The sequence below is a fragment of the Musa acuminata genome, chromosome BXJ3-6 (genome assembly GCF_036884655.1).
Source record: "Musa acuminata AAA Group cultivar baxijiao chromosome BXJ3-6, Cavendish_Baxijiao_AAA, whole genome shotgun sequence".
Lineage (NCBI taxonomy): Eukaryota > Viridiplantae > Streptophyta > Magnoliopsida > Zingiberales > Musaceae > Musa > Musa acuminata.
Window position 1 is genome coordinate 11255115 of NC_088354.1, and position 21751 is coordinate 11276865.

Sequence of the window (21751 nt, forward strand, 5' to 3'; positions counted from 1 at the left end):
ACACAAGACATGTAATTTTCTCTTATAGATGTTTCGAATGCATCTCATCATCACTTATTGAATTGAATTGGGAAATTCTCACCCCAATGTTTCAATTACACCTATATTTAAAAGAATGGATTACACCTATCGGAAGACTATAATGATGATTTTTCTAATTTCTATGGATTTCGAATTATGAAATATCATAGAAAATGACTTTCAATAGTCTTCTCTTCCAATGAATAATTGGAATGAGTTGGAGAAGAAGATGTTCGCTTTAAATGTCAAAGCTATGAATGCCTTGTTTTGTATTTTGGATAAAAACGAGTTCAATTGAGTATCAATTTGTGAAACAACTTTTGATATTTGGCACATCCTCTAAGTTACTCACGAAGGCACTAGTAGAGTAAAGGAGTCAAAAATTAATCTTTTAGTCCATACTTATGAGTTGTTTTGGATGAAACCAAGTGAAACTATTGGAGACATATACACCCGATTTACGGATATCGTCAATAGTTAAAAAGACTTGGTAAAAGTTTTTCTAATTTTGAACTTGTTAATAAAATCTTGAGATCCCTTCCAAAGAGTTGGGATCCTAAAGTAACTACTATTTAAGAAGCAAATGATTTAAATAACTTCCCTCTCGAAGAACTTTTCGGGTCACTAATGACTTATGAAATGACTTGCAATACTCATGAAGAGCTTGAGAACAACCTTCCAAATAACAGGAAGGATATGACACTAAAAACTTACGAAGACCACTTGAAAGAAAATTCAAGTGATGAGGACTATGATGAAAACTTGACACTATTGACAATAAAGTTCAAAAAATTTATAAAAATGAATAAATTTAAAAATAATACTAAAAATAAAATTGAACCCAAGAAAGAACAAATTATATGCTACGAATATAAGAAGCTGGGACATTTCAAAAGTGAATGTCCTCAAGCAAAGAAGAAGCAACTAAAAAAGAAGAATGCTCTTAAAGCAACTTGAGATGATTCAAGTGCATCTGAAAAGAGGAGTCAACCAACACAGAGCAAGTTGCTCACTACGCACTAATGACTATCAAAGATGAGGTAAGCAGTTCATTAGATGCAAATTTATCATTCGATGAGCTTTTAAGTATTTTTCATGATTTATTTGATGAATGTAAATTAGTTAGTAAAAAATATAAATTGTTAAAAAAGGAGCATACGTCTCTTGTTCATGATTTTGATAGACTAAAAATTAAGCATGATAATAGTTTAGCTCCTTGCACAAAATACGATGAATTAAAAATACTTAAAAAGAAAATTTTGCTACTCAAATAAACATTAGAAAATTTTGAGGTTGGTAGCAAGTCCTTGAATATAATCCTTGCCAATAAGGGTCACGTTCATAGAAGAGGCGGAATCGAATTTGTGACTAGCTCTCACCAAAATTTAACCACCTTTGTTAAAGGCCCTACCTTGCATGTTTCACCTCGAAACAAATGCAACTTTTGTTACAAATTTTGATATGTTACGTATAAATATCCATTTAAGAAATATAGTCCACATAAATTGATTTGAGTTCCTAAAGAAACCTCAAATAACTCAATGCAACATGATAAGTTATATAAATCAATTTTTGAGGCACCCAAGGTCAAATGAGTACCTAAAAATTACCATTTTTGTAGAAATGTTTATCATCATAAGTTAGGAGCAAGAGATGGTACCTTGATAGTGGATGCTCAAAGCACATGACCGGAGATCCATCTCAATTCTCTAAGCTCTCTAACCTAGATGAAGAGTATGTCACCTTCGGAGATAACAACAAGGGTAAAATCATTGGTAAAGGAACCATAGGTAACAAATCTAACTTTTTAATTGAAGCTGTGTTGTTGGTTAATGGCTCAAAGCATAATCTTTTTAGCATTAGTCAATTGTGTGATAAAGGATACATCATTAGATTTGAATTCAATGTTTGCATTATTGAAAAATCACACAAAAACATATCTATGATTGCCCTAAAATAAAATAATATATACACTAACGACATTGATGATCTTTGTAATGAAATATGTTTTTCAGTTTTGAGTAACGATACTTAGCTTTGGCATAGAAAATTAGGTCATGCTAGCATTAAACTAAAATATCAAATCTTATCTAAAGAACTTATAAGAGGTATTTCTCATATTAAGTTTATTAAAGATAATGTATCTGATCCATGTCAACTAGGAAAACAAATAAAAGGTAGTTTCAAATAAAAAAATCAAATAAGCACCTCTAGACCATTACAATTGATCCATATGGATTTGTTTGGACTAATTGATACATCAAGCCTAAGAGGTAGCAAATACACCTTTGTAATTGTAGACGATTATAGTAGATATACTTGGACATACTTCTTGGCACACATAAGTGATTGCATTAGGTATTTTTCAAAGTTTTGTAAACTTGTTCAAAATGAAAAAGACTTTATGATTTCATCAATTCGAAGTGATCATGGTAGTGAATTTTTTAAAACCTTAATTTTTAAGATTTTTATGAATCTAATGGATACAACAATAAGTTCCCTACTCTGAGAAATCCTCAACAAAATGGAATAGTAGAAAGAAAAAAAAGAAACTTACAAGAAATGATAAGAATCATGTTAAACGAACATAGCCTACCCAAATATTTTTAGGCTAAAGTCATAAATATGACATGTTATGTCATGAATAGGGTTCTAGTAAGATCATTACTTTCCAAAACTCCTTATAGTTGTGGAACAATAAAAAAACTCAATGTTTCATATTTTAAAGTTTTCGGATGTAAATGTTTTATCTTGAATGAAAAAGATGCCTTAGGAAAGTTTGATGCAAAATCCAATAAAGGGATTTTTCTTGACTATTCCTCTATTTCTAAGGCTTTTCGTATCTTTAACAAAAAGAACTTTGGTTATAAAAAAGTCTATTCATATTGTATTTAATGAAGTTTCTGAAGTTAAGAAAATGATTTTGACGATGATCTTAATTTTGATGCTTTGAATTTAAATGAACCTTCTCCTTCAACTAGCAACTTGGATACATTTTCTTCCGAAACATCCTAATATAAGGAATTAAAGTACATAGATGCTCATTATAAGGAGCTAATCATAGGAGACACATCAAAAGGGGTTCAAACTTGTTATTCTCTTAAGAATTTTTGTGTAAATGCTACTTTTTTTTCTCAAATTGAACCTAAATGCATTGACGATGCCTTTAAAGATGATTCATGGGTTATCGCAATGTAAGAAGAGTTGAACCAATTTAAAAGAAATAAGATATGGAAGCTTGTTCTAAGGCCAAATAAACATTTAGTTATTTGTACTAAATGGGTCTTTAGAAACAATCAAAATGAATTTGATATCGTGGTTAGAAACAATACTAGATTAGTGGCCAAGGCTAAGAAGAAGGTATCGATTATGAAGAAACCTTCGCTCCTATGGCACGACTAGAAGCCACAAAGATGCTCCTTGTCTATGCTAGTAACAATAATTTTAAGTTATTTCAAATGGATGTTAAAAGTAGTTTTCTTAATAGCTTTATTTTCGAAGAAGTATATGTTAAACAACCTCCCGGATTTGAGAATGATAATTTTCCTAATTATGTGTTTAAATTATCTAAAGCTCTCTATGGATTGAAACAAGCCCCAAGGGCTTGGTACAAGAGACTTAGCTCATTTCTTATTCAAAATAATTTTTCTAAAGGCAAGGTCGATACCACATTATTTATTAAAAAATTTAAAAATAATTTTTTTATTATTCAAATTTATGTTGATAATATTATTTTTTGTTCTACTAATGAATCTTTATGCAAATCATTTGCAAAGTATGAGTCTAGAGTTTGAAATTAGTTTGATGGGGGAACTAACCTTCTTTTTAGGTTTACAAATCAAACAACTTAGTAATGATACTTTTCTTAGTCAAACAAAATATACATTAGACTTGCTAAAATGATTTTATATGAATAGTTTAAAGGTTATCAATACTTCTATGAATACCTCCACTAAGTTAGACGTTGACGAAAGTGGAGAAAGCTTTATAAAAAAGCTTATAGATGAATGATAAGTAGTTTACTATACCTCACCGCAATAAGACCAGACATCATGTTTAGCATATGACTTTGTACTAGGTTTCAATCTAATCATAAGCTATCTCATCTTAAAGCAGTTAAAAGAATTCTTAGATATCTTAAAAGAACCACTAATCTAGGATTATGGTATCCAAAATCCAAAAACTTTGAATTAATTACTTATGCTGATGTGGATTTTGCTGGATATAGATTAGATAAAAAAAAAGCATATCCGGAACATGTCAATTCTTAGGTCATGCACTTGTTTATTGGTCTTTCAAGAAACAAAACTCAATTGTACTATCTACGACTGAAGCCGAATATATAGCGGCTAGCGCATGTTGTGCACAAGTCGTATGGATGAAAAATATATTAGAAGATTATAGAATTTATCTTAAGAATATTCTCATAAAATATAATAACATAAGTGTAATATGTTTAATGAAAAATCATATTCAACACTCTAGAACTAAATATATTGACATTATGCATCACTTTATATGATATTATGCTAATAATCATGATGTAATCTTAGAATTCATTGATACGAAACATCAATTTACCGATATCTTTATAAAACATTTAAATTAAGAATAATTTGATTTTATTAGAAGAGAGATAGGTATATTAAATTGTTCGAATGCATGAGTTTTTGTATTTCTTTTCTAGACTATATTTCTCTTAATGCATTTCGTGAATGGAGCTTTCATGAATTTATTTCGTTTATATCTTCCTTGGTATCAAGTTTACTATATACCTTTGCTCCATCACGTAATGATGGTTAATACACTTGGTCCCTTCACTCATTGAATTCACTCTTATGAATTCTTAATGAGAAACATATTTAATTTATGAAATTTTATTCATAGATTTCTTTTTATCCTTTCCCATGAATCCTTCATTATTCTTCTCGTAAAGGAAAAATGCTTATGAATTTTTAGTGTAATGATCACTTGCAAGAATGAGGATTTGATTTCGTATGGATATCTTGATCCTTTTCATAAATCTCTTCTCTTTGTTAAAATTGAAGCATGATTTAATAAAACTCATTTATTGTTTTTGACTTAGTTCAAAACCTTTCATGAAATTTGGTTCTTAATGGATTTTTTCCTTACAACCAAAAAGCCCTTGAGTAAAAATTGTGGCTTTTCAAAAAGATATCATGCAAAGTTTTTTTATAGCTTGGATAAATAGGTGTGAAACTTGCTTGAATTTTTACCACACTTGCATTTTTGAATTATTCTCCTTTTTTTTATGACAAAAGGGGAAAATTATGGTAAATTGATGACAAATTAGCATTGTTGAAAAATCTTGGGGGCGACATCATATGTGTAGCGGAAGAACAGAAAACAAAATCCTTAATTCCCAAAGATATGTTCATTCTCGTACGAATATTAGTGCACAAAAATCTGTGAAACTTAAAACTACGTGTCAAGTCACACGTGTCATCACTCACGTGATTGGCTTACAGGACACATATGACTAGCAGGCATGTCTTAGATAAATGCATAAAATGCATTGTATCGTAAATGTTTGAATGTCTTGCGATGGCTTGAAATATGATTAAATATGATTGATATTGTCAATTACATACTTGAAAATTATCAAAATACTTGCTTGAAATGTATCGAAATGTGGCATGATGACTTGTAAATGTTTTATTCCTAGGATCATGTTAGAATTCATATCATTTTGATAAATGTCTTTCATTATGATAAGACATCATGAGCTTAACTTGCTATTCACAATTGATATCATGCCGTGAAATAATGAATTATCATCTTGTATCAAGAATTGTCATCTTGCTAAATTTCATATTCGAAATTTATATCATATTTAAAAATGATGATTGCCTATTATTGGACTTGAAAATTGATGTTATGTCTGACATCATTTTTATTGATAAATACGTGATATTATATTTTGAATTAGTAAATCATGATAAGTATAATAATGTGCATATTAATAAGTTTAAATAAATATAACTTATCAGTTTGAATTCAAGAATATTTTTTTCTCAAGCATGACATATAGATAGGGGGAGTTAAGGTTAACTCCGTCATCAATTGATTATCATCATAAAAAAGGGGGAGATTATTGAATCTAGGATTTTGATGATGAAATTAATTGATAAATTGTTCGATCTAATCTATATATTGAGAAAAATGTGTAGGATTAACTACGATAGCAGTAAGACATAAAGCAAATATTGTGCCGGAGTCAAGATCGAGATTTCGTTGGGAGTTCGAGAGTTTGTCGGAAGTCCGAACATTCATCGGAAGTTCTGCCGGAACCAACCGAGAAGTCCAGGAGCTTGCCAAGAAGATCGTCGTGAAGTCCAGGGGCTTGCCGGAAGTCTGTCGGAAGATTACCAAGAAATCATTAGAAGTTTATCGAAAGATCGTCGGAAGAACGATTGACATACCAGAACTAAAATACTTTGTTAAATGTCTTAATTATTATAGTTAGATAGTAAATTGAGTTAGGATTGAGAGGTAATCTCACTAACTCAGTTAGGGGCCAACTAGACCCTTAACATGACTAAATTGGGCCGGATTGAATAGCTCATTTAACACTTGAAATCACGGTCGGCGGTGGCACCGCGTGGGACTCGGTCTCCTAGGTTCTCTAGGCGATGGTACCATCGACAGTTAATGTTGTTAAGCGATGGTATTGCACCTATCAGGTGATGGTACCGTCAGAGCTCAGTCTCCGAGCTCTATCATGTGGTCCCGCTTAGACTGAGCGATCGTACCGCCTAGTATTAGTCTACAGGCGATAGTACACCCAATAATGGCGGTGGTATCATAAATACCCCAAAATCCGGGGTTGTGATACTTTTTTGCTTCAATTCTGAAGCCATTGGAGCCTATAAATATCCTACCCTTTTCTACATGAAAAAACACGAAAATGTTAACATAATCTTAAATTTCTAGGGTGTTAAAGTGTTGTAAAAGTGAGAATAGTCCTCCCCTCCCTCTCTTAGCTCTGTAACTATCTAAGAAAGAGGAGTGAGACTTGTAAGGGTTATCTCCTAAACTTGCTAAAGGGAGAAAGAGCTGTAAAAGATGATTAGTCTTCGGCTATTGAAGGAAGACAATTAGTGGACACCGGTGACCTCGACGGATGAGGAATCAGAAGTGGATGTAGGTCACAATGACTGAACCACCCTAAATTCTAGTTTGCATTTCTATTTGAGCAATTTACATTACTGCAATCTTCCTTAACTTTCTCTTTATACTCTTACGAACGCTTTCAAGTTTAATATCTTTTCGAAACAGATTTAATTGAAACAAATATTTTTTTCCAAAATCAATGATTTTTTCGCTGCACTAATTCACCCTTAGCCCCCTCTTAGTGTCACTTTTGATCCTAACAGTGTACTATATACCTATCCATATAATGAAGGTGATTGGTCTCATAGCTGCTTATGTGGGACACTAGGGATATAGTGTAAGTGCTTATTGAAGAATGAGTTTATTGATTGATTTGATTACATAATACTGGATTATTGATGATACCTTATTGTCAGATAGTGATTATATCGTCCTAGTGGTATATTTGGTCTTTATATTTGAGACATCAAAGATGTCTTATATGAATACTCTATCCTTTGATATCGGACTTATAAGTCTAGAAGTTTTAAATCTAACATAGCCGATCATCGAGAGTGGCAGTCAACTCTACGATGATTATTGAGTATCGATAAATGATCATATGCTCTTAGTGTCATTTGAGAAATAATGTATTCTTGCTCAGGCAAATACCTAGCTAAGATTATTTGGATTGAGAGAAAAAGAGTTTTCTGAGAGAATCTGATTAAAGTGAAACTTGAGTAGAAACCGCATGAGCTTTGTCAGTACCAAACCCGGTATACGATCTTTAGGTAGTTGGATGGAGATTTAGTACCAAAAAGGTAAGATCCATTAGGGTTAAGTTGATGGGGAATCTCTATAAATAAGAGGGAATCAAAGAGCTAAAAGCTAGACCTCTTTTGGCTATCACTTCCTATTCTCCTCTTATCCTCTCCTCTTCAATTTGTAGCTCATATTTGAGGCATGTGAATAGAAAGAAGGACCGACTCATTTTTTTATTATATAATATTGCCCAACAAGGAGATTTGAACAACGAATTGAGGAGTGTCTTCGCAGTCCATATCATGTGGATTATCGCTAGAGAGAAGGACAATTGACCTCCTTTATCCTCTCTCATAGATCTATAAGATTTTAGAGATATACGATCTCCCTAAGTAAAATACATCTCTTATATACGCCACTGTTGCTATTCCTACAATAAGTCAATCAAGAGCCAAGTTCCTTTGCCTGAAGTTGGTCTCTCGGTAGATCGAGCAAGTCAACCATATCCTCTATTACTCGAAATCGACATCTCGATGGCTCTTCCCCAATCTTTATATAGCGCACGTGTTGAATAAGTTAACAATTTCACTTTATGACCTCTCATAAAGAATTCTTGAAGTGCACTCTTGGGAAGGAAAAATGATAGGGAGAATATCGTCAACTAATTGTCATCTGACATGTGGCCTCCGCATGGCGTCTAGACTGTAAGAAAACAAAGATTATCGCCCACTGGTCTACCCACATGGACAAAGGTCCAAGACAGGTAATTACATGTTGTCTCTCCCTTATTGCCCACGTTAAGAAAAGGCCAAGTGGGTGTTGGTAGAGTTGGTCGAGAGCTGCTTTCTCACATAATATTTCATAAAATATTCAACCCCTTTATGATTAGATATAAAAGTTTATTTTTAGCACAATCACAAGAGGATTATTTTTCATCATATGCACTTATCTCATGAACTAATTTAGGTGTCGAAGAAATCAAGCCGGAAAACCTCTTTCAACCCTAGTCTTTATACATATGATACATCAGCAGCTCGATATTTTCATCTTGGAGGCATATTGGATCATTCTCTGCATACGAGGTTGGACCATATCAAACTGATCAAGATTTTACTGATATCTTTTTATAATAAATATAAAAATAACTAAAAAAATAATTATGGTCCATGATATTGAATGATAGGAAATCCATTGTTGTAGCGAGCAACGATGACTTGGGTTCGGCCCATAAGCTAAGCGTTTCCTCTGAGTGGATTAAGAAAATGGTACCCGACAATATATCCCATTAGCAATATTGTCCGAGCACAAAAGGTTGCTATCATGTAACCAGAATTGCTACCGAGGAATTCATATATTTCTTACGTAACAAATTTTAATGGAAATGATGAATAACAACGTAATAATTTGAATAACAATAATAAATACTAATCATGTGCTCGATTTATCTATTGACAAGGTGATGTAGGTCAAGACATGATCAACATTTAGTGGAAGCTAAATCACAATGGATGTGAAAATTATAATTGTAACGATTGCTGAATTGAAATCAAACCATAGATGATCAATAGTTTGTATTAATAAGTTAGTTGTCTCATTCGATCATGATAATATTATAACATATATTGTATTTTGATTTTCGAAATTGATCATCCATTGCATATAAGACATGCCACAATGTGGAATTAACCTACGTTAGAAGACCATATTCATCTTATTAGTTAATTCAGTATATATTTAGGAAAAAGTATCGCTGTGATATATGAAGTAATTAACACCACAAGTGAATCAGGAAATAGTGCGAACTCAATGCGACATCTCAATTCAATGGTATCACACCTCCTGAACGAGCCCAATTTGGCCCATGAGCTCGATCCAGTGTGGACTATGGGCTCGAGCCCGGTATCTAATTAAACCCAATACCCTAAACCCACCTCTCGCTCTCTCTCTCTCTCTCTCTCTCTCTCTGCATGTCTTAAGAGAAGAAGTTGTCCTGCTCCCCTAGTCGATCCTCACCCCTCCCCCTCGCGGAGTCGCCATGGCCTTCGCCGCCCCAACGCAACTTCTCGGTCCCCAGATCCACTCGTCTGCCGCTGCTCCGCGGAGGCGCAAATATATGCCTAATGACGGAACCATCGTCCCTACAACTATCATCGTTCGGGCCCGCAAGAAATCCCTTGCCGCTGCTCCATGGACGCGCAAACATATTCCCTACGGCAGAACCATCGGCCCTACAACTATCGTCATTCGGGTCTGCAAGAAATATATCGCACCCTTCTCCGCCTCCGTTGTCTCCGTTGCCGCCGCGGCTGCTGGTGGGTTCATCTTGATCTCGTCGTTCCCTCCCTCTCCTCCCCCTATCGACGGCGGCGGGGGCGGCGGGGGTTGGTTCCGCGGCGGCGGCGGTGATGGGGGTGGTGGTTTCTGGTCCAACCTGTTCTCCCCGTTTGTGGCCCTTGCGAAGGAGGAAGGTGGCGGCGGCCATGGGTGGGATCCTCATGGCCTGCCGGCCAACATCGTTGTCCAGCTCAACAAACTGAGCGGACTCAAGCGGTACAAGATCTCCGAGATCCTCTTCTTCGACCGCCGTCGCTCGACCACCGTCGCCGGCACCAATGACTCATTCTTCGAGATGGTCTCCCTGCGCAACGGTGGCGTCTACACCAAGGCCCAGCTCCAGAAGGAGGTCGAAAACCTAGCCTCTTCCGGCATGTTCGAGAAGGTCGATCTCGAGGGCAAGACCAAGCCCGACGGCACCATGGCCCTCACGGTGTCGTTCACCGAGAGCACGTGGCAGTCCGCCGACGCATTCCGCTGCATCAACGTCGGCCTGCTGCCGCAGACGAAGCAGATGGAGATGGACGCCGACATGACGGAGAGGGAGAAGTTGGAGTACTTTCGGATCCAGGAGAGGGAATACAAGAGGAGGATCGATCGGTCGAGGCCATGTTTGCTGCCCGTGACGGTGCAGCGCGAGGTGCTGCAGATGCTCCGCGAGCGGGGAAAGGTTAGCGCAAGGCTGCTGCAGAGGATTCGGGACAGGGTGCAGAAATGGTACCACGACGAGGGATATGCTTGCGCTCAGGTCGTCAATTTTGGGAACCTGAACACTAGAGAGGTGGTGTGTGAGGTCGTGGAGGGCGATATCACTCAGCTCAACATCCAATTCCTTGATAAACTTGGAAACTTATGTGAAGGAAACACTCAGCTGGCAGTCATTCGTCGGGAACTGCCGAGACAGGTATACCTGTGACTCGCTGTATTCTCTGTTTCCTTTCATTTTTTTTATTTCCATTCAATTGTTCTATGATAAGGTATATTACTTAAATGATCATGAAAGCTTACTGGTAGAAGAAGAGAAAAAATAGTGTTGGTGTAATTGTTAGATATGAGTCACTTCGATCATGCAAATGAATGACATTGGAGACAAACTTGCTTAGTCAGTTTTTTCGTTGCGTTGATTCATGACAATTATGGATGGTGAATCGAAACACAATGTTTTTTTGCCTTCCAGATTAACTATAAACCTATTTATATGGATGGTCAATCAGGATTCAGCAGGATCCACTTTCTTTTCTTTATTTTTCCACTCTCATCACTTATATTTTTTCTATACCCTTATAGATAAGGTCGCTAGATTCATAAAGTTCTCAAAGATGTATATTCGATAGTGTACTTCAATTTGTTCTATACCGGAATTCGATGAATTCTGGGTTCTTCTTTAACATATTATCATTGTCTTTAAAGATTTAATTTTGACTGTTCTCATTTTTAAATTGTTGTAGTATTGCCAAAATATGCTTATTTTAATTCTTGACTATATATCACAATATTTTTTACTTGGTGCAGCTTCGATCAGGGCATGTCTTTAACATAGAAGCGGGAAAGCAAGCTTTGAGGAATATAAATTCACTTTCCTTGTTCTCTAACATAGAAGTAAACCCACGACCAGATGAAAAGAAAGAAGGAGGAATTATAGTTGAAATTAAACTCAGAGAAATGGATCAAAAGTCAGCTGAAGTTAGCATAGAATGGAGTCTTGTACCTGGACGTCATGGACAACCAACTCTGGTAATTTTGTCCACAGGGACATGTATTGCAGTTTATAACAACAAGCTGCTGAAACTTGTTCAAGTTTCAGAGATATCCGAAATATATGTAGCGGAGTTGCATATGTATTGTCTTATGTTAGACTAACCCCTAACATCAATGGCACTATTGTTGTTAGGCATCGATCCAACCTGGTGGAACTATTTCATTTGAACATCGCAACATCAAAGGATTGAACAGATCAATTGTTGGTTCAGTTACATCAAGCAATCTGCTCAATCCTCAGGTATGTGCCATTTCCTTGTTGCAATTGTACAAATTCTTAGTTTTGATTTCGACTTAAACTGATGGAATTGAACCCCTTCCCCAAAAAAATAAGATTCCTTGTTGCAATATGATTGATTGGTTTATATCACTGAAAATAGCCACTTTATGCATATGTGGAAGAGTCAAGGGTTTGTGGCTGCCCTTTTAGGATTCATCATTGACAAGAATGCTTCTATAACTGTCAGGAGTCAGACTTTCAATTTCCTCTGATGGAATTATTCTAACTCGAAACAACCTTACACATTACAGAATTTTTTTGTCTGTGTTACTAAATGCCATTCTTATTTGCTTGACACTGCACTGATTTGAGAAAAGCAACTTCTCCATTTGTTTCACTTTAGTAATTGATACCACAGTGAGGGAAGAATTTGGAGTCAACCTCAAAACTTCATATGCTTAGCATGATTTTTGTGGTCTTTTGGTGATCTATCTTATTACTTTGACTCATTATATGATGTTCTTATTCTTGTTTAGGATGATCTGTCCTTTAAGCTTGACTATGTGCACCCTTATTTGGATGGTGTGACCAACCCTCGCAATCGTACCTTCCGTGTCAGTTGCTTTAACAGTCGAAAGTTGAGTCCTGTTTTCACCGGTGGCCCAGGTGCAGATGAAGTTCCACCTGTGTGGATTGATAGGGCTGGTTTTAAAGCCAATGTAACAGAGGTAGGTGTCGTTGTTGAAAATGATGAGTTATCTTTTTCTGCAATCCATCTGTACATTGCCGTAATGCACACCATTAGCATTTCAGAACTACACCCGACAAAGCAAATTCACTTATGGGCTTGTGATGGAGGAAATCACACCTCGCGATGAAACTAGCAGTATATGTACCCATGGTGCTCGGGCACTGCCTAGTGGTGGTTTAAGCATGGATGGACCTCCAACAACCCTCAGTGGTATTGGTGTTGACCGGATGGCATTTGCGCAGGCAAATGTTACACGTGACAACACAAAGTTTCTAAATGGTGCAATTGTTGGTGAGAGAGATGTCTTTCAGGTATCCATGTCCTTCTTTCAGCTTAATGTTCGTTTTGTTTTTTTGCATGCTTGTGTATTGGAAGTTGATGAAGTGGTGGTGTCTTTAGTTCTTTAAAATTATTGTGGATATGAAGTGATCCACTCAAGCCTTTGATAGTTTCATGACTGCATTATGTTATCTCTCAACCTCACTATCTAGGCAAATGTTCAAATAATTGATCCAAACGTTGTGTCACATGATAAGTTGAAACTGTGTCTAGGGTATATTGAGACATTTTGGACAGGGACAAGTAAATGATGAGAGTCTTATGTATGTTATTTGCTATATATGCTTTTGTCTGTGGAGATGCATAGTTCACAAACTTGATCACTACGAACAACTCCAATGCCTTATTGAGACAACTTGTCCAGTTTTCATTCTTTTTTCTCAAAAAGATCTATAGAGATGATTTTATTCTTTCACCGCTTGTTGCCAACATTTGAGATCAGCATTTCCTGTAAGTGTTATGGAGTGGTAGAACATCTTCACATGATCATGTGCTCATCTGATAATCACACTTATTCTGATGCTAGGTGGACCAAGGTCTTGGAATCGGCAGCAACTTCCCCTTCTTTAACCGTCACCAGCTCACATTAACCCGCTTTATTCCATTGAAACAAGTCGAAGAAGGCGTCGATAAATCAGCACCACCGGTCCTGGTTCTACACGGACACTATGGCGGTTGTGTCGGAGACCTTGCAAGCTATGATGCTTTCACTCTTGGAGGGCCCTACTCTGTGAGAGGCTACAACATGGGAGAGTTGGGTGCATGCAGGAACATTCTTGAGGTAAGCATGGTCTACCCCTGTTCCTTGTTTATAATGTCAAGCTTTCATGCCGCATTTGTCTTACAATTTCCGCAAAATCTTCATTTGGCTATTTGCATTGAATATAATGCTTTTTTTTTTCCAATGTTAGCTTGCTGCTGAGCTGCGGATTCCGATAAAGAAAACCCATGTATATTTGTTTGCGGAGCATGGAAACGACCTCGGCAGTTCGAAGGATGTGAAGGGAAACCCAACGGAGTTCTTCCGCCGAGCTGGACATGGCTCTTCGTACGGTGCAGGTCTCAAGCTTGGGATGGTGAGAGCAGAGTATGCGGTGGATCACAACACTGACACCGGTGCAGTATTTTTAAGGTTTGGCGAGAGATTTTGAAAGGAATTCATATAGAGGAGATGAACCGATTCTCCGGCATCATCATTTCCAAACTCGAAAGATGGTATGTTTCGCTTGCAAGTAATAATATGTTGCTTTAGGGATTTACTCGTTATGATCCTATAATGATCTTCCAACTTCTATAAACTGCAGAAATAGCTGATTCATTTTGGGATTTGCTTGCTGCAGCAGAAGATTAATTAGATGTTGCAGCAGAAATAGGACAGTTCCAGGAAAAGATAACAGCAACTCACATCAGATGATTCCCCCTTGCAATAATTGCCTAAGGCACCATGGAAGCATCTCATCATCTTTATGTCTTACCTTTTCCTTTTTTTTCTCCACATTTTTCTTCACTTTTTCATGAGAAATTCATATATAAACAAGCCATCATGCTAAAGAGAAAGCACCTCTAATTTTTAACTGCAGCACTGAAGATTATTGATTATCAAAGACCAGCACACTTGTACAGCATTCCTCAGCGTTCTCTCGTCACATATAAATAGGTAGTCTTGCAGTGGCTGCTGCAGTAAGAAGGAAAGGAATGGCGACACACAAAGCACATCTCTTCGTTTTCTGCCTCTGCTCGCTTACCTCTGTATCATGTTAGCTTCGATCTCGAACTGATACCGCCGAATGGACTTTAAGTGATCTCGCTTTCTCTTCTTCCTCGGTCGCAGGTCAGATTCAACTCATCCTCGTCAACAACTGCAACTACAGCGTGTGGCCGGGCACGCTCGGCAACGCCGGCCACCTTACCCCCAAGGACGGCGGCTTCCACCTCGCCCGCTTCGAGGAAGCCGTCATCGACGTGCCCGAGGGATGGTCGGGGAGGATATGGGGCAGGACGGGCTGCTGCTTCGACGAGCACGGCGGCGGCTATTGCGACACCGGGGACTGCGGCCGCCGGCTGCACTGCATGGGCAAGTCGGGGGCGCCACCGGCGTCGGTGGTGGAGATGACTTTGGGCACCGCCGCGTCGTCGCTTCACTTCTACGACGTGAGCCTGGTGGAGGGATTCAACCTCCCGGTCACCATGGCGCCGGTGGGCGGGGGGATCGGGTGCGGCGTCGCGGGGTGCGAAGCGGACGTGACCGCCTGCTGCCCCGCGGAGTTTGAGGTGCGGAGGGGACGACGGGTGGTGGGGTGCAAGAGCGCGTGCTTGGCGCTGAAGGCCGACGAGTACTGCTGCACCGGGAGATATGGGTCGCCGACGAGTTGCAAGCCGACGCGCTTCTCCCACCTCTTCAAGTCCATATGCCCTCGTGCTTACAGCTACGCCTTCGACGACCCGACGAGCTTGAAGAAGTGCAGGGCGTCGCGCTACCTCATCACCTTCTGCCCTCCTCAGCATTAAGTCTGCTGTTTGCCTGTGTAAATTTGACTCGGTGTCACTGACAGCGCGTGTATTGTTGTTCCAACGTGTCACCTTATGAGAATAAATAGAACTTTATTTGAGGAAATTTGGCCTAAATTTATCATAAGAAAACAAAAACAATTGTCAAGAATGGGATTCGAACCCATGCCCTTTCGGACTAGTACCTGAAACTAGCGCCTTAGACCAACTCGGCCATCTTGACTTTATGATGTGTATCATCTAGATTTTATTTGTAGTTATAGTGAATCATTGGCTGTGCTCATCACGCGTTAAGTGAAGCCTTTAGATGGGCCAAACTCAATGAGCATGAGGTGGTGACTCTGTTTCTTCAACTACCTTTTTGGTGCACAGTACTCTACAGTCAATAAACTTAAACTAAGCGAGTGCTTTTGAAGACCAGTAAATGCTAACCATGTCCCCCTACTTCATTGCAAGGACATGACTACATGCATGCTTGTCCTGTCACTGGCTGGGGCAATTGATCGAACGCCTGTCTTGCATTGCAACCACATGCTTGTGTAGCTTTCTAGGCAGGTCCACTTAAGAGGGTGATGGATCTGAGCTCCATCATCTCCAGAAGTCCGCTTCTTACATACCTTACAGTTTACCATCTTCATCTCCTAGCAAAGCACTGCCGCACTCATAATCAGTCAATTTCTCGTTTTCCTGCGGTCGTGTTCTTTGATTTATTGAGTGCCTCCACAACAGCTGCAACGCATGAATGCTTGCACTCAATCTTCCTCCTTTTGATCACAGAGGAGGTATCGTCTTCTTCGTTTTAGTCAGCTGCTGGAAAGTCAATGGGGCCACAATATCCTTTTAGGCTGCGCATATGGATCGGTAGAACAGAGAAATTAATTTGGTTCGTCGCATTTATTTTAGTTTGATTCGGGATTTTAACGTGCTACAGTGCCTTGGTGTCTCAAATGGCTTGCTTCTTCATGAGAGATCAATGATGACGATGAACTTTCAAGCTTTTGGAGGTTCTGCACCAATCATGATGCTCCCAGTACTCTGAATCCTCGATATGCTTTCTGTTCTTCGATCAATCCAACACTATCAAGCCATTAAACGATATGTTCTTCCTTCGACTGTACTGCACGACCACTGAGCACCTCGCATCTCTCACTGCTTTGAGTTCCACTAGACTATATCCTGTCTTCTAATCTTCCCTCTTCATCCGAATCCACAGATAATAACCAGAAGACGTAAGCAGCATGACCTCCTCTGCTTCTAGTTCTCAATCCTTTCTTCTGTTTCTGTTCCTTTGTCTTCTGCAACCCTTCACCTCCGATTCCCACAGAGTAGCAACGACGACAAATCCCACTGCTTCGAAGGTGCCATCTTTGTCCCTTGTGCTACCACTTACAGTTCAAAAGGTGCCATCTTTGTCGCTCCCCACGCCACCCAACAAGCTCCTCTTCCACCACAATGTCAGCCTCACCGTGCCCCTCGCCGTCGGCACGCCGCCGCAGAACGTGACCATGGTGCTCGACACCGGCAGCGAGCTGTCCTGGCTCCTCTGCAACTCCTCCTCCGCCGCCGCGTTGTCCTTCGACCCCCAGTGCTCGTCTTCCTACTATCCCGTTCCCTGCTCCTCACCGGCTTGCAGCGACCGCGGCCGCGACCTCCCCATGCCGCCCGTCTGCGACGCCTCCTCCACTGCCGGTTTCTGCCACTTTTACCTCTCTTACACTGACGCTTCCACAGCCGAGGGCGTCCTCGCTACCGACTCCTTCCTCTTGGGCAGCTCTTCCCCCGTGCCCACCGTCTTTGGATGCGTGGCTTCCACCTACTCCTCCGCCGGTGGCGACACTGATGCCGCAGGGCTGCTTGGCATGAACAGGGGATCCCTTTCCTTCGTGAACCAGAGCGGCATCCGCCGATTCTCCTACTGCATCCCGGACGACGACGCCTCCGGCGTGCTTGTCCTCGGCGACGCCGAGCCCCCTTTCCCACTCTCGCTCAACTACACCCCTCTGATCCAGATCTCCCTTCCCCTGCCCTACTTCGACCGGGTCGCCTACACCGTCCAGCTCGAGGGCATCCGCGTCGGCGACACCCTCCTACCGATCCCCAAGTCGGTGCTCGTCCCCGACCACACCGGCGCCGGGCAGACCATGGTCGACTCCGGCACCCAGTTCACCTTCCTCCTCGGCCCCGCCTACGACGCGCTGAAGTCGGAGTTCTCGCGGCAGACGAGCGGCGCGCTCGTCCCCCTGGACGAGCCGGACTTCGTCTTCCAGGGGGCGTTCGACCTCTGCTTCCGGCTCCCGGCGGAGAGGGACGCGCCGCCGCCGGGACTTCCTACGGTGGTACTCCTGCTCCGCGGCGGAGCGGAAGTGGCAGTGGCGGGGGAGCGCCTGCTGTACCGTGCGACGGGCGACGCGCCCGGCTCCGACGCTGTGTGGTGCTTCACGTTCGGCAACTCGGACTTGGTGCCGCTGTCAGCGTACGTGATCGGACACCACCATCAGCAGAACGTGTGGGTGGCGTACGACCTGGAGAACGCCCGTGTCGGGTTCGCGCCGGCGCGCTGCGACCAGGCGAGTCGCCTACTGGGCGTTGCGAGCACATGACCTTAATCATCATCCGCTTCCTCCATTCGATTCCTTTCCCCACAACGGCGGAGCTTTGCAGAAACACATCAAGTTACGAGGGGTGGAGCCTGTGTGTATACGTGCCTTCTTCCACTGCCACATTCATCATGCTTAGACTCATATGAACTTTGATGTCGTTTTCTCGACGTGACTTGTCTTCTTCCTTGCGTCTCCGCGAGGTCTGGCGCGTACCTGCATTTGCTCTCGTACGAGGCGGTGGACGTGCAGTACGACTCTTGGTTGGGTTTGGTGCATCCCGAAGCCCAAAGCCCAAATAGCCACCTTGCAGCCCATCAATTTTTATGATAGTCCACGGATATATTCTATTATACGTACCATCATAAAAGCATACGTACGTAGCACATACGTATGGGAAACGACGGGAGAGGGAAACGTCTGCGTTTAAATGACTCATCCGTACTCGTCCCCACACTCCCACGTGAACGTCCCCGCGTCCCATCGCGGCCACGTTTCGCGGGGGCCACAGCACGTGAATCTGCCTGCGGTGGCTGGTGCCACGTGGGCCCGAAGGCGACACGACCCGCGACGCGAATCCATCCCTCGGATCCGCATCCGACCGTTGAGGCCGAGTCCAACCCGCGAGTCGTGCGGGTCAAATCGCAATGATTGATTCGGGTCGTTTGGTGGCGCTGCAGGTGGCCCCACCGCACCCCCCACGTGCGGTCGACGCTGCACTGCACCTCACCCTATCCGGTCCCACCCCCGCACTCGCCTTTCGATCCGAACGCGACGGTGTGTGTGGAAGCGCACGAGCGTGAATAGGTTGGTGATGGAAGCACTTCCAACTCCGGAGGTTATCAACTCCTGCTCTTTGGATGGTGACGCGATGCGCTTTGTCGGTGGTTTATGATGAATGATGGGTGTATTGTCATGATCGCGTCAATCTGAATGAGAAATTGAGCTCGAAATGGTAATAATTTGGACATGAACATGCATGATCAACATCATGATTTTAAAAGTATATGTATTCTGATGCCATCCATTATTTCCTTATTTCTGTTAACTATCGAGTTTGAGTCTTTAGTCAGCCGCATGTGAGACTCTGCCGTCGAATTGGCATCCGTTGTCCGCACGTGAGAACCATGTGATGGCAACGGGCAACGGGCAATACGCCACGACAAAAAAGCCTTCAAGCGGTGGAAACAGGAGTCACTGACAGGACAGCTGGCAGTCTCACTGGAATGTCGAGAAAAATGATGATTTTTTCTTTACAGAAATTATAAGAATTCATGCCTCTATTCTTTTCACTTTCTTCTTCGTGTCCAGCTTATAAAATTGCTGCACTACCGCTCGATCAACAGTTTAATGGCGGATAGGTGTTGACCGAAGGAGGAGGGACGGAGGGGTCAACCCTGCCTCCTCTTTTCCGGGCTGAGAGGCCCCTTCCCCACGTTGGTAGATTCCCCACAGTTTCATCTGGGCATAAAACTTCTCTGTTTTCACGTTAACGTGACGCCATCCACTCACAATTTTGTAGAAGAACGATACAAACGCAGGCCAATAATTCAGCGTGTCAGTCGCTGCCACCTCCTCTCTCTTTCTCTCTCCATCAATCAATCAAGTCATAGCAGACGAGGAAGAAGGAGAAAATTAACCCTGGGAAACAGCACCGGTGAGGTGGAATTGCAGAGCACAAGAACACATTCCTTTCTCCAAGTGAGGCCTCATCCCCTCACTCCCTTTACAGGGAGAAATATACACAGCAAGGGTAAAAGAAACCTCTGATCTATGATCTCTCTCTCTCAAAATGTACAAGTTTCCTCTCAGATCCTTCCTCGCTGCTTGTGGGTGGGATTGACAGAAAGAAGGACACAAACAGGGGAACCTCATGGGTAGTCTCGCCAGCAGATGAGCATGGTGACACAGCGGCGCATGATGTAGAACCTGGCTCTCTGCTCCTTGACCAGGCTGGCGAACCGGCTGGAGAAAGAGCCCGGTGCGGCCGTCCTCCTCATCTGCCTCGTGCTCGCCGATCCCTTCAGGAAGGGTCCAGCTCCCTCTACTCCCATGATTCTTCTGCTCGCGTTGCAGCTCCTGCTCCCCTTCTTCGACAGCTTCCACTTCTCCTCCATGAACAGCTCCATCTCCTTCCTCTCCTGCTGTTCCTCTGCTAGATCGACGAAGAGCTGGAGAGAGAGAGAGTGTGTGTGTGAGTGAGCCTCCGGGGAGTTGGCTGTGTGGCGGTCCAGTATTTATAGAGGACACGGGAAAGGGCCAAAGGCGGATGTATGTGAAACGGCCATAGAGAGGATTGAGTGGTGGAGGGCGATGGGTAACATTTTGGGTCAATCTCGTAAAGTTCTTTGCGAGGGGACATTATCTTTACCTAAACAACTATTTAAACGTCATTATCAAACTGTTAATGCTTGCTCTGAACAACAACGTACCCATCGTATCACTCGTGACGTGGCACAGTTTTTATATCTCACAAGAGCTGTGGGTCCCAAGCAAGGGTTAGGATCCGCCTATCACTGGTCGGGTCCGACTAATTTAGATGGAAGAGTTGATAGATTCCTATCAAATTTGCAATCGGAGAGGATGCTGAGAAATCAATTCCGATTGATTGATGCATTTATCAATTAAGTCCTTAATATGTGCATATTTTGCTCTTTCAACTCATAGGAGACTTGTATTAAAAATATATATCAAATTACTACATAAACTTTTGAATACATAAGAGAAAATAGAAGCTAAAAATCTACGAGCAAGCAAAAATAGTTTGATCAGAAGATAAAACATGTTAATTCGTTTTACAATTGACTAATATATTATTTTTATGAAAAGTGACCAGTTTATCTATTTTTACTAATAAAAAATATATATTTTTAATGTAGACATGATTATATCTTTCTTACAATAATAAAAGTTGTGTATCGATGTGATGATGGGCGAAACTAAACCACCAATTTATTCAACCTTAATCAAGATTATTGACCACACACTCTCTGAAAGGAAGCTTACAAAATAATAAAATTAAAAGGATCACAGGTTTTTGTTTTTCTTATCTTTCCTCACTTAGGTTAAGGGTTATCATATAGAAGGATTTATTAGTATCAAATATTGAATTTGCCTAATATGATTTTCAATTTGTCGAACAAGTTGTCTAAGCTTGTATCAAGTAATGTTGAAGATCAATGTACTATAATAAAGATAAGAATTCTTCATTTTCTTCCTTCCATAGGAGCATCAAATTGTCTTTTTTTTTTATTATTCCGTCATTTGGAACGTGAATTCAAGTGTCTTTTTTTGTTTTCTTCTCCACATTAGAAAATCGAGAGTTTTTTTTTTCTAATGTATAATATA

The 21751-nt window shown here is 40.9% G+C and overlaps 4 protein-coding genes and 1 non-coding gene across 7 annotated transcripts; 3 read left to right on the forward strand and 2 right to left on the reverse strand.

The window, feature by feature from the left end:
* The first annotated feature begins 9869 nt into the window (after positions 1-9869).
* Positions 9870-14692, forward strand: LOC135641243 (protein TOC75-3, chloroplastic-like). Of its 3 annotated transcripts, none has more exons than XM_065156473.1 (8): positions 9870-11134; positions 11743-11964; positions 12122-12229; positions 12745-12936; positions 13022-13270; positions 13825-14079; positions 14210-14513; positions 14603-14692. In XM_065156473.1, exons 1-7 carry the CDS (start codon positions 9932-9934, stop codon positions 14447-14449), a joined length of 2469 nt encoding a protein of 822 aa, XP_065012545.1. In that variant the 5' UTR covers positions 9870-9931; the 3' UTR covers positions 14450-14513; positions 14603-14692. The 3 variants fall into 3 exon arrangements, with proteins under 3 accessions (XP_065012545.1, XP_065012548.1, XP_065012549.1); XM_065156476.1 differs by having other exon boundaries at positions 14639-14692; XM_065156477.1 differs by having other exon boundaries at positions 14642-14692.
* On the forward strand, positions 14638-15912 carry LOC135641245 (thaumatin-like protein). Its single transcript, XM_065156479.1, has 2 exons — positions 14638-15054; positions 15130-15912. The coding sequence occupies exons 1-2, from the start codon at positions 14994-14996 to the stop codon at positions 15804-15806; spliced, it is 738 nt and encodes a 245-aa protein (XP_065012551.1). The 5' UTR covers positions 14638-14993; the 3' UTR covers positions 15807-15912.
* A 36-nt stretch (positions 15913-15948) lies between these two features.
* Positions 15949-16029, reverse strand: TRNAL-CAG (transfer RNA leucine (anticodon CAG)). The gene has a single exon. It is a non-coding gene; the product is annotated as a tRNA-Leu (tRNA).
* A 509-nt stretch (positions 16030-16538) lies between these two features.
* On the forward strand, positions 16539-18573 carry LOC135641244 (aspartic proteinase PCS1-like). Its single transcript, XM_065156478.1, has 2 exons — positions 16539-16667; positions 16738-18573. The coding sequence occupies exon 2, from the start codon at positions 17045-17047 to the stop codon at positions 18404-18406; it is 1362 nt and encodes a 453-aa protein (XP_065012550.1). The 5' UTR covers positions 16539-16667; positions 16738-17044; the 3' UTR covers positions 18407-18573.
* Positions 18574-20274: 1701 nt separating this feature from the next.
* On the reverse strand, positions 20275-20532 carry LOC135641337 (small polypeptide DEVIL 11-like). The gene has a single exon (XM_065156696.1). The coding sequence runs from the start codon at positions 20530-20532 to the stop codon at positions 20275-20277; it is 258 nt and encodes an 85-aa protein (XP_065012768.1).
* Between the last annotated feature and the right edge of the window lie 1219 nt (positions 20533-21751).